Source organism: Diadema setosum, chromosome 20 (assembly GCF_964275005.1).
Source record: "Diadema setosum chromosome 20, eeDiaSeto1, whole genome shotgun sequence".
In the NCBI taxonomy this organism is placed as follows: domain Eukaryota; kingdom Metazoa; phylum Echinodermata; class Echinoidea; order Diadematoida; family Diadematidae; genus Diadema; species Diadema setosum.
In genome coordinates, this window is record NC_092704.1 from 5,447,612 (window position 1) to 5,466,541 (window position 18,930).

The following is an 18,930-nucleotide window of genomic DNA, read 5'->3' on the forward strand; positions in this document are numbered from 1 at the left end:
TACATTCGAACTGTTGTATTACCATTTCTGAAAAGGTGATTTAACATTTTGACTCGTATAACATTTTGAGTGTAAGATCTAACATAGTTCGTTGGAAGAGTGACAGCAGTTAAAATGTTGATTTACCATTTTATTTTTAGAGTGAATTACCCGCGGTGTGTCTGAAATCGTGAAAATTGCGCGAGGCGCAGCTGTGGTGTGTATATAGGCACGACATAATTATTGTGTGTCCGAGAGTGCTGAATGTCCAATAACATCAGGAACTTAGATATGGTGCGTTAATTGTTTTATAAGATTGGTCTATGTTTTTTGTTTTGTTTTTTTAAACAATACAATGAATTTTTTTCTTTTAGCCTATACATGGGGCCGCCGCCTTCGGTTGGTCATTCAGACGACCGCGTGAAAAAAAGCAATTTGTGCATAGTCTTGGACCCATTTTTATAAGCTATATAACGCCTGCAGCTGACATGAGGCTGCAGAACATAGATCTCGACGACATATGCAGCATTGCATTGGTGGTGCGGACGTACTGTACCTCACGAGTGATTAGTTAATGAAACGCCTGGACGAAGCCTAATCGCTGAAAACGCCGGCTCGTGACGTCATCTCCGATCATTGCGACATGACATTTCCCATTCATTCACATCCGTCCATTTTCCTACGATTCCACGGAAATCCCGCGCCGGTACACGTGTGTATTGCCTTCTCTCAATCGGATTCGTCCAACAAAGACTCTCCAGAAAGTGATTATTGTGGTAAGTATGTTGAAATTTACTTACCTCGGTTGCCATTACATTACATTAGATAGCGTAGAATCATTATAAAGCCGCTTCATGACAAATTTTCAGTAAATGATCGGCGAAAAACTAAACCAAACATGACGATTCCCCAGCATGTTAATGTGGGTTTTATTTGAGTGTTTGACCATCACTGCATCAGTACGTAGATCTATGACTAGTTACGTTATACAGCGCATTAGCTGCTAGCTGGATGGAGTAGAGATTGGGCTAGAGATTGTCTTTTGTTCACTAGAATTTCTACGTTTAATTACTCGGTCCTTCGTTGTCTTCCTCGGCGCTACGGCGTAGTCCTACAAGAATGTTTGGTTGAGTTCACACTGCTGTTTTGCTTATGGCTTGGACTTTTCCTACAATCTTAACGTTAGTCATGTTGTGTGAACACATATGGTGAAGCATTGCCCTTTTGTCAGGACAGTGTAGAAGAGTACACGTGTAGAGTAGGCAAGCTGAGTTTGACATAACTGCGACCGGCCCGAATGCGAAGCGTTCGGGAGGAGCGCCCCGGGGTTAAGTTTGACAGTGAGCATTGGTGAGTAATTAATGCAGGATGGGTAAAATGAATGGGGGCCGAGGCTGCATGCTGGTGGAGGGTGGATCTGCATATAATCACGATAATGTACTGAGATGTAGATGTGTACAGTGCAGGACCGTTCAAGTTGTGGTATAGAGCACCGCCACCGGATGAAGATGATGAAGAAGATTACTGATAGGTCTAGTGATACTCAATACTGCACTGCCACTGGTAGGCCCTACTGAAGAAACTGGTGATTTTTTGTTCTGAGTGTTCAAACCCTTGAGGGTCTTGACCTCCTGTTTTTAGCAGCAACTAGACAATAATAGTTTGTAGACAGAATCTGTGCATTTGTGGATGGAAATGCTTTTACGATTGTACAGAGATAGGTTAAATTAGCTTACTACAGCTAAAACTTAACATCATCATGATTATGATCAGTGGTGAGGAAAGCACCATCCTATCGTATCCCAGGCCCAGCCTCGCCCCCACCCCCCCCCCCCCCAAAAAAAGAGAATAAACTAAAGGAGAGAGAACACTAATGACATTATAGATAATGTAAATATGTTTCTTTGTCACATGTTACAGCAGAACTTGGGCTGAATCCTGAACCTTATTCTTCTTCGGGCTGTCACAAAGCTGAACCATGCCAAAGAAGAGGGCTCCAAAGGGCAAGGCAGCGGCCGCCAAGAAAGCAGCCGCCAATGGGGAGGTCGAGACAAATGGAGGTACATGTGGAAGCAGTGATGCATGCAGATTGACATGATATCCCTTTTAAAACCATGAATTCTCCTCATTCATTAAAGCGCCTTGAAGTTCAAAAATTAAACATTTGAAGATAAGCTATGTGTATATGTTTCCTTCATTTGATTCATAACTTCCATGTGACATTGCATAAAAAATTTAACAAAATCACATGCAAATGTTGACAGGTCAAATTCCCAACAGACCTGTGTGAAAACATGTAGTAGGGCCTACATGTGAAATCTGGAATGTGCAATAATTTGATCATGTATTCTTTTGAAGCTGAGAGTATTTCATATGATTATATACATGTACAATCAATCAAAATGTGCTTAATACCAAAAACAAAATTTGACCATTGCCAGATTGCCAGATCTGTGCACTAATAAACCAAACAACTCAGTCTCAAAACCTTGTTTCAAATCAAACAGATCTGTCTCAGAAATATTATAAATGGAGTAATTTAAGCACTTGAGGTGAAATTCTTTTTGTGCAGTGAATGGGGTCACAAATGGCTTGGATGACTTGGCCCTAGCGGGGAACGCTCGTGCGTGCACCGGCGTGCTTTCCTCCCACCCCAGCAGCTGTGATCTCAAGATCATCAACTTCAGTCTGACATTCCATGGAGCGGAGCTCTTTGTCGACTCCGAGATCGAGCTGAACTCTGGGAGGAGATACGGCCTGCTTGGTCTCAATGGGTCAGGTAAGGACGCTGCAGGTGAAAGCCCAATTTATATGATTACCAGGGATACAAGATTGTGCCACTCACATCCAAAATGAGAGAGAGAGTGTGTGGTTAAGGAATGAAAGTAAGCTTCATTTTGAAAAAAAAAGAAGACAAATTAAGATACCCTTCCATTTATCTTGCTCTCAAACAGATGTCCTGTAGTTTGTTTTTTGTTAATCTACATGTAGGAAAGGATTTTCCATCTTTTTTACCAAAAGCATTCTGTGTAATGTAAATCTTAGTGTAAGCAGTTTTTGAGGTGATCTGGGGCATGTTTCACTGACTTTGAACTTTATCAAGCCAAACAATGAACCCAGAGCTGAGAAGATTCATGCCAAATCTAGTTGGCTAAATTGTAAAAACAGTTCCTGACTTCTGAGGACTGACTGATTCCAAAATTTTCCCTAAAATCATGTAAATTGAACTCAAGAGTTGTGACTTTAGAGCAAGCCTCTGGTGTAGTAGATCCTTGACACAATTTCAGTAAGTTCCACACCAACAGACATTTTATTTTCAAGGCATTTTATCTGAGGCACTTCTCTCTGCCTCAGTTTGTAAATGGCAATTCAATAGTAAACAGAACTTCTGGTGGCTGGATTCATCATGTCTACTATATACAGTTGACCTCTCTTATCCGGCCTCCCTTTATCCGGATCTCTCTATTATACGGACGCAATCTCGCCGTGATTTTTTTTATACCCCCGCCAAACGAAGTTTGAAGGGGGTATATAAATAGGAATCAGCGGACGGTCGGGCGGTCGGGCGGTCGGTCCGTTGCAAATCTTGCGTGGCGAACTACTTCCTCAGTTTTCAACCGATTCCCATAAAACTTGGCACAGATGTGTGCCTTGGGTTGTAGATGTGCAAGACGTATTTTTTGACAGTACCCAAAAGTACGTTGCCATGGTAACGGCATATTATGGGCAAAAATGGGTACAAATCTTGCGTCGCGAACTCCTCCCACAGTTTTTGATCAATTTTTATGAAATTAGGTACAGATGTTCATCTGAATATGTTAATGTGCAAGACACATATTTCCACAGTGGCAAAAAGTGCGTTGCCATGGTAACGGCATGTTATTGGTAAAATATAGGGCAAAATGCTTCATGGCAAAACTGCTTCATCAGTGTTCTTCCAATTCTCATGGAATTCATATTGAATGTTTGTCTTAGGATATAGGTCAGCATGACACATTTCTTGACAGTGACAAAAAGTATGTTGCCATGGTAACAGCTCACATATTATGAGCCAAAATGATGGAAAATTTTGTGTTGCAAACTACTTCCTCAGTTTTTGCCCAATTTCCATGAAACTTGGTACAGATTTGTGCCTTTGGTTGTAGATGTGCAAGACGCATTTTTCGACAGTACCCGAAAGTACGTTGCTATGGTAACGGCATATTAATGGCAGAAGATCAAGGAAAGATCTTGCGGATTTAACTACTTCCTCAGTTTTTTGACCAAAGCTTATGAAATGTTGTTTTGACCAAAGCTTATGAAATGTTGTTTGGCGGGGGTATAACCAGTCGCTGTAGCGACATTTCTAGTTTTTGATAATTACGGGAGGAAAGGGGGATTCCCAACTCCTTGAAAACTCCTACACAAACACACATAAATTACATATTACTTCCAACATGATCAACATACATTACATCAAATTTCCTTCCAATTGCTTACCTTCAGACATTTTAACATCCCCAAACATCCCCAAATCATCGCAAGAACATGGACAGATTATGCGCTCGAGTCCTCTCATATCGCATTGCCACATTATAGGTCCATACACAGCCGTCGATATGACTAGATAGACCTGCATTGTTTCGAGTCATTGGGCCGAATGCATAAAACAAGCAATTGCTTGTAAGCAATTGCTTCAAGCAAAAGCACAAGCTCGTCTAGTAAAAGGTGTAGCTCAAGCAATTGCTTAAATACATATGCATAATCTTTTGCTTGTGCACATACCTTTTGCTTGCATTCAGCAAGCAATTGCTTAGGGTTCGAACAATAGCGTCACGCCTGTGCGAACACAAGAACAAAGGCGAGTGTGGCAGCATGCATTTGAAAGGGCATGTGTGTGCGGAAACATTTCCTGACATAGCAGAAGAGCTATGAAATGACACTCATAAATGCACACACAGACGCACACACACACAACTATACACACACTCGTATTACTGGCTGATTCCCATCACTGCTTACAATAGCCCGCATCTGCCAGATCGCACGTGGAGAGACGTCTCCTTGCTCTCCACCGAAGTGAGACATCCTACCTGTTTTTCATCACATTTTGCGTGCTAACCACTGGACATTCCCGTTGTTGAAATGAAAAATTTCTTACTCTACTTAAGAGTAATTTCTTGTAGATTTATACCACTCCTTCACAATTGTTGTCTTTCTTCCATGAATATAAAAATGATACTTAAAAGGGAACGTCCCAGATAAGCAAAAGCTCAAGCTCATTTTACAGAGCTTGGAAAATCGTAAGCAATTGCTAGCAAGAACTAGCAAAAGGTATGTTTTATGCATACGTTTTTAAGCAAATGCTTGGTCTCTAAGCAATTGCTTGCGGACAACAAGCAATTGTACTTGCTAGCAAGAGCTTCTGCTCGCAAGCAATTGCTTGTTTTTATGCATACGGATTCGAGTAAAAGGCTAGCACAAGCAATTGCTAGCGTTTATGCATCCGGCCCACTGGCTGAGCAACGAATGATATTGAACACTCAAAAATTGTTCACACACAGTACACACACAAAGAGAGAGAGGGAGAGAGAGTGTGGGGAAGAGAGCAACCCAAACCCAATGCGCTATCTATTTTGAAGCGTAGTTTCGTCGGCTCGTACTGTTTGTTTTCAAGATCTACTTACTTGATACATTTCTTAATAATTATTTAGGTAAATCATCCTAAGAATTTATAAAAGAAAATGATTTCATTCTTGTAAACACGAACCTCTATTTTGGGGTCTGTTACTGAGTGTAACAATGAAAAGGTTGCAGTATACACATTACTACATGTGGTACTACAATGGGCTACATCAGTACATGTGTATGTATATGTACATGTATGAAGCATTGAGTCTCCCGTATCCGGCCAAATCCCTTATCCGGATGAGCCCCGGTCCCAACCTGTCCGCATACGAGAGGTTCAACTGTATAGAAATTTGTCCGAAATTTACCCTAGGGCAATAATATGCTCTAAAGTGATTTGAACATCACAATATGGCTAGAAGGTAGAAGTGTAGACGTTGGAAATTAGTAGGGAAGTGCATGGTACAAGACTGTATAACCATTCTTTTTCCTGAGACTGAAATGTTGCTTTTGGGACTGTTTGCAGGCAAGTCCACCTTACTCCACGCCATTGGTAACCGGGAGGTGCCCATCCCGGAGCACATGGACATCTACCACCTGACGCGGGAGATAGCAGCCAGCGACAAGACGGCGATAGAATGCGTGCTGGAGGTGGACGAGGAAAAGATGAAGCTGGAGAAGGAGGCGGAGGAGCTCTCCCACATGACAGGACCAGGTACTGCTTGATGTAGACTCCTAGCACGAAGGGGGAATGGAAGAGGGGAACATCTATTGATTCATGTTTGATAGGGAGAGAAATGTGATGGGGGAGGGGATTGAGCAGATTAGATGAGGTTGCAGCCTTCAGAAAGAGGATGTGAACTATCATATTACCTTCCTCATCAAATTTTTTTCTTTTATCTTTTTTTTTACATCAATTCCTTTGCCACAACTGCACGTGATAACCTCCATGTAAGCTGCTTACAAACCAGTGGGCCCACCTGGCCTACCAAGAAATGTGCATATGCATGTTTTTGGACAAATGGACCCTTGCCTGGGTGATAAATGGGAGAAACTATTTGTTTTTCTTCTGTTTTTAAGCTGCTGTCCCATCAAGAGAATTCAGCTTTTATATGACAGTACAGTACTCTCCGCGTAATCGGGTATTGCTTAAATGGGTACTCCGTTTAATTGGGTAATAATGTCAAAAACAGTTCCGATGCACATTAAACTTACCTGATAATCGGGTTGTCTCTCTGCATAAACGGGTAAATAATTTTCTTCTTATCTAATTTCTACCCACATTCTAACGCAGATAAAACACTTCAGAAATCATGAATGTCAAATTTTACACGGCTAATCGCATTCTCTGCTTAATTTGCAGAGAAAACCGATCATTTGGGGAGTGATGGAACGTGAAAACACATGTACCAGTACCGACTTGCCACTCGTAAACGAATATTACACATGTATGTTAAAGCTGCCACTCACAGCTGCATAGACAGACAGGAGTTGAACACAACATTCAAAATACGAGAAGTTTGCAACAAAAATCAGGCCATGCACCAGCTCCATGATTTTGCTTTCCCAGTCACTTCTCGAAAAGTAACCCGATGTTCTGTGTGACTAGTGCACGCAAAGAGACGTGTTCATTTCGGAAAGCTCCTGCGTGTTAACGAGGAGTCTCTAGTCAAACGACAAAGTTTTCTGAAGACATATTTGTCCATAAAAAGAGTGTAAATTATTGCTCGTGACTGAGCAAGTGTAAGGTATGTTTAATGTGCTGTGCAAGCACGCGTGTTACCGTAAGCATACAGTGTAGGTGTTTGATGCAGTGTACAATGCATGTACATACACATTGTGTGTGTCAATTGTGAATGAGACGTGTTCTTCTGTTAATCGGGTACTCCGCTTAATGGGGTAAGAAACGCTCTGCCCGAGCCTACCCGATTATGCGGAGAGTACTGTATTCCTAAGGCATTTGACCCAAGATAATTTATTAGGCTAATGACTAAATTTGTGATCTAATATAGCACAGGATGTAATATCCATCAGTGGTATGTCAGTGTAGTCTAAACCTGTGGACGTGAACACACAAAAATACATTTTAACCTGTATGTTAACCTCCGTCAAGCATGCATGATGAAAGGAGATGGTTGATGTGCTCAAGTTTGTTTGGCATTGTGTAAATACCAATGGTAACATTCTACAAAGCAGTCTCCACATGTATCAGAAATGATTGTGTGACTTTTGTAAACCTTGCTGCATATTTTTTAAGATGTGATGTGGTGAAAGACATAACAGAGATTTTGATTAAAAAGAAAAGTGGCTACTCAAATAATTTGCCTTGCCACAAGGTATTTTTGTAGATAACGACAAATTTGTCTGGATGTGGGTTAAGTGCTCATCAACGGCTGATTAAATGATGTGGAATGGGTTTGTGAGGGCACTTCAGGGATGTTCCACACCCTTGTAAAACAGACAATTGAAAATGACATTTTGATGATTAAGAACTTTGGGCCGTCGCCCTCTCATGGGCACCTGTAATGTGATGTCACTCTCCATATGATATGTCAAATGAACAGAAACTGTGCATGGGAATTATTTTCTGATGGAATCCCAAACCACACATGTATTTTAACTGACGTGTTTGTGTTTCTGTCCCCTTTATAAAGAGGCTGAGGAAAGACTAATGGACATCTATGAGAGACTAGAGGAGATGGACGCCGATAAGGCGGAGGTGAACGCCGCTAGAATCCTCAATGGTCTGGGCTTTAACAAGGCCATGATGCAGACACAGACCAAGGACTTCTCCGGAGGCTGGCGAATGAGGATAGCATTAGCGAGGGCACTGTTCGTCAAGCCCCACTTACTGTTACTCGACGAGCCAACAAACCATCTAGATTTAGAAGCGTGTGTGTGGCTAGAAGAAGAACTCAAGGGGTAAGACACTCAAATTGCCTTGATCATTGAACTTTTTTTCCCTTTCTTGGTTTATCAGTTGTGTTTTAACCATGCAGCTCAATTTAGAGAATTATTCGAAAACTATTCCTCTTCATTACCTGTGCAGTCACTGTAAGAAAAGAAAACTTCATGTCCTGTGAATGCAGATTTTCCTTTCACAAGAACATTGCTTTGAAAAGTACTAAAAAGTTATGCTTTGGTTAGTGTTGAATGCTAGACATGTTTGTGAAATACTGCATGTTTAATTCTACTTTTGCAAAGAAATCTTGTTTTATGTTTGAAAATTTTTATGTTTGAAAAATGTTTTAGAATTTGAAAATGGTTGCTCTAAACCTAAAACAACACATGGATAGATCTTGAGTTCATATTTTCTTAACATTTTTCTTTCTCTTTCCCTTATCTTTACCCCTTTAGATACAAGAGGATATTAGTGCTTATATCACATTCTCAGGACTTCTTGAATGGTGTCTGTACCAACATCTTGCATGTACACAAACAAAGAATCAACAGCTATGGTGTAAGTACCGGCATTATTTTCCTGTTTGTAATGTATTGAACCACGTCAACCAGCTTATGACCATGGCATAACGGTTTCCATGAAAGGGTGTTCATCCAAAGGAAGTTTTGATAGCTAGAAAAAGAAAATGTTAAAGAATACTTAAAGCAGATTTTGTTTGTAGATCCCTATGGGGTTCAATGAATTCAAGAGTGAGATCTGCAGTTACACCAAAATAAAAGAAAAAAAAAAAGAGCATTAAAAATGCAGAACAGAAGAAAACGGAATTGAAGACCATATCATCAGGTCTTAATGTATTGTAGTAATTACATGCTTCCCACTGGTTTCTCAGTGACCATTTGTATTAGTGAAGGGGGGTTTCTTTCTTGTTCCTTTTTTTTTGGGGGGGGGGGGTTGTTTGTTCAACATTTGTTTAGCTTACTATTGTGGATATAAACATGTGTTTGGGTGTCATTGTTGGCATGTTTGGTTGGTTGGTTGTTTGGATAATGGTGCTATTCACTTGGTTTATGTTGATGTTGTTTCACACATATGATAGAAGTATATGATGGCATGAATGCAGAGACTTATCACATTACAATGTCTTGGATCCATGCATTGAAGCCATGAAAGATTTTCAGTGTTGCAGACCGAAAAGCACAGGCTCCTTGAATTTAAATTCTGGCATCTTGTCTTAAAAATGCATCTGTGCATATGTTTCTTCAGCACTTTTGATAAGCATTGATGAATCTTATCGTCTGTGTGACTCATCAAACTCTTCTGCTGAAGGGATCGTGTATGGCAGGGTTGGAAGGGACAGTGATTTATCACTAAAGATCGTTGCAAATTTCACAAAGACATGTAATAATTTGTATACTACCAGAGTACTACTATCATGAATAGATACAGTGGAACCTCTTTATAATGAGATCAAATATGTAAACCTCCTTAAATTAAACAAGATGATATTGTTGATTGCAGGTCCCACCTTTGTACATTTCTGTGTTTTGTACTCTGATATAGTGAAAACCTGATATAACGAGGTAATTGACATGGGTTTGGGTCCCTGTTATAGCAAGGTGTTCCTGTGTATATTTGATCAATATGTTATTATGAGCCTTCGGCCATCTTGTGGAGATTGTGGAATACGGGAAGAAGATATCTGATAAATGCATGTCTCTCTGGTTCATCAGGGTAACTTTGACAGCTACGTGAAGACACGGTTTGAGCTGGAGGAGAATCAGATGAAGCGTTATCAATGGGAGCAGGACCAAATAGCTCACATGAAGGTTAGTATCACTGCACTTGAGCCATACCAGGGGCCATATCACACAGCATTTTGTGACAGTTGCAGCTTGTGATGACTGTGCAGTTGCTGCAGAAGCAGCTAGGCGACAGCCAGTTGATGTTTTGCGTTTGAGTTGTTGCATTGAGTTCGTAGCAATTTTTTTTAACTTTCCTCATTGAAAACTTCTCCATGAGATTGGTATTGAATGGATGTACAAGGGTTTCATGTTGCAAAGATGTGATACTAGTAGTCAGGAATGTTTGTGTCTATTGGTTTTGATTAATTGTTTAATAGTGGCCTGTATCAATATCCTGTGTCAAAACCATGTTCACGTTTCTCAGGAGTAAGAATCTAATCTCTGGACATAAAGAAGGGCTAATGTACTTTGTGTCTAATTTCTTTGTTATGACAGAATTATATAGCAAGGTTTGGTCACGGCAGTGCCAAGCTAGCCCGCCAAGCCCAGAGCAAAGAGAAAACTCTCAGCAAGATGGTAGCTGGAGGACTCACAGAGAAAGTTGTATCAGATAAGGTAAGTCTACCAAGCAGAAACAGTGGGATGTTCATATGATATAATATATTGTGGATCTCGAATGGTATAATCGTGTATGTATGCACACATGTGCATAGTTACATACATACATCTATGATTAAAGGCAGGAAGGTAGTAGTAGTCAGTGAAACTTTTAGTTAAATTTGACCATCTTTAGGAAACAAAATGATATCATGCCGTCCAGCATGCATCTCAGTGCAGACACATCAGTGACATGATTGTGATTTGTAATTTTTTATGTATTTATTTTGTTTTAAAGTACTGGACAATTGTTCTGAGAAACATCAGAGATTGCAAATATTTCATTCTAGATATCTCTATCAGTACATTTCTATCGTACTAACCAGAGAATTGTGACATGTTACTGCCTAATGAAGGAATGAATGAATGCCTTCTTTGTTTGTTTTCGTTCAGAGGGTGCCTTCACCGAAAAATCATGAAGTCCTTTGGTCGTTTTTTTATGTGTGTTTTTTGTTTGTTTGCAGACAATATCCTTCTACTTCCCAGACTGTGGCAAAGTCCCTCCCCCTGTTATGATGGTACAGCACGTATCCTTCAGATACGCCGACGGCAAGGTATGAATTAGAAACAAGAAAGACAACTAACAATGATGGACTTGATACAAACCAGGTAGAAGAGGCAGATAAAGTAATATATGTGTCAAGTTCTTCATATGGAGAAACATGAGTTAGAGATGTCTGGGTATACCCATATTTGATCTATACATCCTTTATGTTCCCACACACTTAGATTAATAGCTAGCTTTTGCGTCAGAATTCAGTACACGCGTACAGATATCCATCCATACTTGGCCTAGTTGTAAAGTTAGCAAGTCCACATGGGTTTAGCAACACGCCTCATCCCAACCTGCTAGAAGCAGTGACACAATAGGTATTAGGGGGATCAGGGAATCTCTTTTCAAAGACGATAATTTCCAGACATCATTGCCAGTTGGCAAACTAAGCACAATATAGGTTAGTTGCTTAAGAGTTAGAGAGCGCCAAGATTTTCGATGCAGCAAATTGCAAGTCAAAAGTACGTATAGGCTGTTGCGATTTTAAGATCACGACAGTGTGAATTTGGGTTTGTGTGATCAAGACGTTGATACTTCTCAAATTCTGTATGTAAAAGTTCTCACTATAACTCATTCTTCTCAGTACAATGATATGATTTACAAACTGTACCATGAATCATTTTCTATTCTTTTGTGTATGCATGACCATTACACATGCCATGTGTGCATTTTACACAGAATTAAAAAGAAGCAAAGTGTCATGAAATTTGGCACACTGTCGAGATGACCTTCCAAAAATGTTAGTGAACATAAAGGTATTTCTTCCAAGTTAGGACATAGGTACACATATCTTCTTTATTGTGAATGATTTTGAGGTAGTGTCAGGAAAGACTCAAGGATGAAAATCTGATATGATAACTTAAACTATTGTCAGTTGGTACGTTCTGTTCTGCGTGCTGGGTTTTGAGACATCGCCATCAGATGATTATACAAAATACCCATTGCTTTACCAGATTCCGAATGAGTCCATTGTGTGTGGATACGGTATTCTTATGATGATGGCTTGTCTTACAGCTGTACTCTTGACACATATGACTGTAATATCTGACACATATGACTCTAATATACGACACAATTGGGATCATTTTTTTTTTTTGAAGGGGGAGGGGGGAGGGGGCAGTTCCAAATGGTAGGATTTCCCCTACCCTGACTATATTTTCATGCTTGTTGAGGGAATTTTAGGGTAATGTTTATTGCTTGTGAATGGTATTAGAAAAGGGTGGATTCTGTGATACTGTTTTTATGCCTCCACCACGAAGTGGTGCCGGAGGCATTATGTTTTCGGGTTGTCCGTCCGTCCATCCGTCAGTAATGAAGTTTGTGGACAGCGTAACTAAAAAACCTTTCGAGGTATCCTAATGAAACTTGGCATGAATGTGTATTAGGGAGTGAAGTTGTGCCTATCAACTTTTGGGTGCACGTGCTCAAGGTCAAAGGTCAAAAGGTAAGGTCAAATACATAAAATTTCACTATTTCCACCATATCTATGCAATGCCGGAAGATATTTTCTTGAAACTTGGTGTATACATGTATTACTCAATTAAGATTCTCTGGTGAAAGTTTGGGGTCATGAGGTCAAAGGTCAAAAGGTCAAGTAGAAATATTAAAACTTCACTTTTTTTCTCCGTACCTTGGGAATTGTTCAAGTTATCTTCATGGAACATAGTATATATACATGTACTGACTGGCAGTGATTATCTAGACAATTTAGGGTTCATGGGGTCAAAGGTCAAGAGCAACACTTCAAAATTTTACTATTTCCGTCATATTTATGCAGTGCCAGCAGGATTTTTTTTTTTTTACACTGGGTGTATGCATGTATAACCTATTAAAATAGAGATTCTCTGGAAAGTTTTTTTTTTTTTTTCCTGAAAGGTCAAAGATCAAGTGAAAGTGCTGAACTAACTTATTCCTCCATATCTCGGAAGTGGCTCATGTTATCTTGAAACTTACTACATATTTATGCATGTTCTGCCTGACAGTGATTATCTTATGAATTTTAGGGTCAAAGGCCAGATGAAAAGGGTAACAATTCACTATTCAATACAGAAATTGCACTTTTTCTCCTTACCTTGAAAATTACTCAATGCATAAACGTATGAATGGGTCAAATTCAAGTTAAAGTCCTTAAATCCCCAAATACATGCTCTCCTATTCATCCAATTAAACCTAGTTCAAGGAAGGTGAACATTCAACACATTTGTGACAAACTTGTCATTTTGATATTTTGCCAATTTTGTGAAAATGTAATCACACATTGTCCACATGTACTATCTAGACCTATTAGGAGAATCATGCATCATGGCGGAGGCATACCAGTTGCTATCATTTCTAGTTGTAGTATACATTAGGATGCAAAGTGACACCATATCGGTTCATATTTCTGTGTGCTTTCCTGGTATGAAATATGTAATGTCAAAATTCAGATAACAGCTATAAGTAAATGATTATGATTTCATACTTTATGTCCAAAGACAATTGTATCCTAATGCTATTTTCTATCGTAAATCTAGGCAAGCCATGTTTAAAGGCAAAGTGAGGAGCATTTAATCAATAACCTAAGAAGACATGAATCTTGAGTTGTTGTTTTTTTTTTCTTTTTCATAAATTCTACAGAGTGTATTAGTTGTAATGAATGACAAAAAGAATATACAGTTGAACCTCTCGTATCCGGACAAGTCGGGACCGGGCTCATCCGGATAAGGGATTTGGCCGGATACGGGAGACTCAATGCTTTATACATGTACATATACATACACATGTACTGATGTAGCCCATTGTAGTACCACATGTAGTAATGTGTATACTGCAACCTTTTCATTGTTACATTTGGGGATGTTTGGGGATGTTAAAATGTCTGAAGGTAAGCAATTTGGAAGGAAATTTGATGTAATGTATGTTAATCATGTTGGAAGTAATATGTAATTCATGTGTGTTTGTGTAGGAGTTCTCAAGGAGTTGGGAATCCCCCTTTCGTCCCGTAATTATAAAAAAAAAAAAAAATCACAGCGAGACTGCGTCCGTATAATAGAGAGATCCGGATAAAGGGAGGCCGGATAAGAGAGGTTCAACTGTAACATTTAATAAGTACTGCATGAAACATAAATATTCATATTCTTTACATGCCAATATAACAGTGTGTAGCTCAGCCAACCAAATATTCATGAGTTCAACATATTCATCTTGCGCCCAATATGCAACATGCAACTACCCAACAAATAAAAAGTGTTTAATTTCTCTCTCTCGCCCTCTCACTCTCCTGCCCCGTGCAGCCGCTCATTTACAAGGACCTAGAGTTTGGTCTAGACTTGGACAGCAGGGTAGCCCTGGTGGGTCCTAATGGGGCTGGCAAGTCCACGCTCCTCAAGCTCTTGGTCGGGGAGCTGGTCCCGACCGATGGTCTCATCAGGAAGAACTCTCACCTCAGAATAGGGAGGTACCATCAGGTAAGGTCAAAGGTCGAAAACTTATAAGTATCTGGCAAAGGTGTTTCAAATAATGTCTTCTACAATAATTTGGAAAGTTGTGGGGGGGGTGTCATCACTAAACTCTGAAAGTTCAGAATGGGTGCATAAAGATTTTTTCTGGTGAAGATATTTCTGAAAATGTATTTGTTTTCTTTCAGACTTGCTGATAGAATCACAGAAAATTAATGTTTACGAAATGAATTTATTTATATGGTAGACTGGTGGTATTGATGAAAATGCTGACAAAAATGATTATGGTAATGCTCGGAGGATGATAATTATGATGGTTCAAGATGAGCGTAACGATACAAATGTACTACTGGCAGTAATGATGGAAGTGATAGTGATGATGATGATTTTTATAATGATGATGATGATACAGATGTTGTTTACAATGATGATGACGATGTTGACTATGTTGACAATGGTGATGATGATTTTTATAATGACGATGATGATGATGATTTTTATGACAATGAGTATGAACAAGGGGATAATGATAAAGATGAATATTGCGATGATAGTGCTGATAAAGATGATAAAGATTTTGATGATGAAGCTGATGTAATGCTGCTGATGATAGTGATGGTGACAATGGCTCACCTGCATCCCCTATGTCCTCCACAGCACCTCCAAGATCTGCTTGACCTCAACATGAGTGCCTTGGATTGGATGCTGAAGGAGTTCACTGAGGTGAAGGAGCGAGAGGAGATGCGGAGAATCATCGGCCGGTATGGACTGACCGGAAAGCAGCAGGTCAGATTTGCTGTCAATTTTCATCCACACAAAAATCATTCTTTCCCTGTCCAGGCCAAAAAATGCTTTGCTTGCTCTTCTTTTGTGCTGCACCTTATTTTGCCTAGAAGTAATTTTCTGGCTTATGTTAATGTCATCAAGTTGTATTGCTACTCTCATATTAAAAAAAAAAAAAGAAAAAAAAATTGCTGTGCCTACTCATAGACTGAGATATCAGGTTACTTTCTGGCTCTGAAATAACTTGTAATGTTTCAGTTTCCTCCTAATAATTTTTTTTTTTTCTTATCTGAAAGCATTGAATATGTTAGCTTCCAAAATGTTGCCAGTTTGAAGCATTATTCTCTCTAGCTGTGCTCTGGCACAAAACAGGTTGACGTAGAAGTGCTTTGTCATAAGACTATGGATATATATACTGTATGTAGCTGCCATAAGGTATCACATTGTGAGTTGTCAGTTTTGCAGAACAGAGTGACTGTGTTTTCTGTGTTGATAACAGTCTTCTAAGGTACAATGTATTTTGAAGTACACTCTGTATCTCATTGAAATGCATGGAGAATGATGACAAAAAAGGCCGAATTACAGTGACCCGTGACCTTTGGTCTGGGTAACGATGACAACAACACGGTGAAGCGATAACACTTGATCTGACTCCAGCGTTTCTTTCTGACAACAAATTGTAGTTAGGGTAAACTGGAAACAATGTCTGGTGGTTGGTTTCTGTGTTTACAGCTGGGTTTTTTGTTTACCTGCATAAAGCCTTCAAATCAATTTGTGTTTCCATAATGAAGACAACACTGAATTAAAAAAAAAAAAAGGATAGACAAGCAAGCCTGTGTAGTGTGATTTCCAGTGAAGTGCAGGTCAATAAGTGGAGCATCGCATATTCTATTGATTTCATGCACAAACTATTGCTCTAAATGTCACATAGTTTTCGCTCTTCCTGTATTTCCCATCCATCTGTGGATAACAGATCTGTCCTATACGAAACTTATCTGACGGCCAGCGGTGCCGCGTCATCTTTGCCTGGCTGGCGTGGCAGGCACCCCACATGCTACTGCTTGACGAACCCACCAACCATCTTGACATTGAGACCATCGATGCCCTTGCCGAAGCCATCAACGGATTTGAGGGCGGCCTGGTGCTGGTCAGTCACGACTTCCGACTGATCAACCAGGTGAGAGCTGAGTGTGATCAGATGCTGACAGCTCACCTTGTTTTTGTTTGGTTTTGTTTTATTGCAACTGATTGACAAATTGCCCTTCATCTGAGTAAATAAACACCACTTATTCAGTACTTTTAGTAAAGGGCATTAAAAAAGTCATGGGCATGCATAATCTGGTGCAATTCAGATGCACAAACTCCTCCATTAAATTAAATTGGTTTTTTGTTATGTTGATATTGTTTTGTTTTGTTGAGAAGCTACAACGCAAGCTGGGCCTCATTTGATGCGAATATTGCATTAATGAGAAAACTTTGTGTCACGCAACCTTTTTATGGACCGTTTCTAAAATATTCAACCGATGTAAATTTTATATACCAAATTTGACATTCTTTACCTCCAACATGAAACTAAGTTTCAATGTTTTAGTACTGTCTTGACTCTTATTAAATATTCCCATACTGAAAACTTTCCGAAGTCTGATCAAGATTGGTGTTACCTGCCCTGAAGTGAGGTCTTTCAATTCCACTGAGTATATTTGGCAGCTTTTCAATTTCAGTCTTTGTCCAAGACAAAGAATATCCACTGCTGTCACATTAGTGTGAAAATATCAGTGCTCACATCAAGGAAATCAAAATTGCCCATTCCAAATACAATTGTTTTCGATCACAGAATGTACACTCAATGTGCTCATCGAAAGAGCCAACAGTTACAGTGTGGTGCATGAAGCGTCAGATCCCTTTTTAACCTCTTACACTGATATGAAACAAGGGCTTAGTAAACAACAACAAAATTACATTTCATGCTGCAGGTTGCGGAGGAGATCTGGGTGTGTGAGAAGCAGACCGTCACCAAGTGGAAGGGGGACATCATCTCGTACAAGAGCGCCCTCAAGGACAGAATCATGAAGGAAAATGCCAAGGTGGCTGCCGGAAAATAAGAAGCTTTTCTGGTACATGATATGGATAGCTGGTGTTTTACCTGTCTCCCCCAAACTATTCCAGATATCTGGACGGAAAGTTAATATCTCCTGTGCCATCAGTTTACTAACATGACTGTCGCAGGCTCTGAAAAATGGGTGTCTATGCACAAAATCTGCCAAAGCAGTTTTGCTTAGGCTGTGTTTTTCAGAGTTTTTTATTCTTTTGGGATGTTGTTAAACCCATTTAACGTTATGTGTGCCATGAGATAAGGGAGCAGTAATTTTTGTCTTGCATTCATTCATGGCAGAACCTGATAATGACAGTGAGTACTGTGTTGTCTATCACACAGGGGACATCATCTCTACCTAGACTCAAAAGTTGAAGAGTCATTATTAAAGGGATAGTACAGTTTTGGTTTTACTTGGTTTTTTGATGTCTCAGCCATTTCAAAACCAACTTTCATCAAATAAACTTAGAATTCCTCTTAGAATTGTATGCATTTTGATATTTCTTACAGTGGTTTCTAGTATCACGCAAAAAGTGAAAAAGTTGAGTTCTCATCTCGACCAATACTATATCATCCCTTTAATGCATGACCCTGAGTCATGAATGTGATTGTAATTCACTTGACATCAAGCCCACATACTCTAGAAAATTTGAAGCAATCTTGGCTGCTCTCTTTTAGTGAATGCATATTTTTTGATGGAGCAACACTTCAAATGTGTGAATGCAAGGAATGCAAACGCTGGTTTACACGACAAGCCATATATTATGTTTGTCATAGGTTGAAGTAGTGAATAGTTGTTTGATGCACAAATAAGATATTTATAAATTGTCAGCTAGAGCCTGTCCAAAAAGAGTCCTCTAATTTTCCATGCCAAGTTGGGATTTATTTGGGTACTGTGATAGGGTAAGTGTTGCAACTTTGAAACAGAAGCAGGTATGAAATTTATTTATATTCATACCATATGCTAAGCAATAAGTGATGTCTTTAAACCCAAGCTACAGACAGCAGGATGGTACCAGTCTATTCCATGTGCTTGCCCAAGGCAATCCATGTTCCGTGTTGGGCAAGTGAAATGTTTGCTTAGCTAGGCAACCATTTATCATTCATTTAGTGGTGCAGCATGCTCAAACACACCACAAGAAAACAGAAAACACACAAAAAAAGAATACTCATTTGAT

General features: G+C 39.6%; 1 protein-coding gene across 1 annotated transcript; it reads left to right on the forward strand.

The window, feature by feature from the left end:
• The first annotated feature begins 684 nt into the window (after window positions 1–684).
• Window positions 685–17,809, forward strand: LOC140243326 (ATP-binding cassette sub-family F member 2-like). The gene is made up of 13 exons (XM_072323000.1): window positions 685–755; window positions 1,900–2,039; window positions 2,552–2,758; window positions 6,113–6,301; window positions 8,241–8,508; window positions 8,944–9,046; window positions 10,219–10,314; window positions 10,726–10,845; window positions 11,352–11,441; window positions 14,713–14,886; window positions 15,535–15,663; window positions 16,634–16,837; window positions 17,634–17,809. The coding sequence occupies exons 2-13, from the start codon at window positions 1,958–1,960 to the stop codon at window positions 17,760–17,762; spliced, it is 1,791 nt and encodes a 596-aa protein (XP_072179101.1). The 5' UTR covers window positions 685–755; window positions 1,900–1,957; the 3' UTR covers window positions 17,763–17,809.
• The last annotated feature ends 1,121 nt before the right edge of the window (window positions 17,810–18,930 follow it).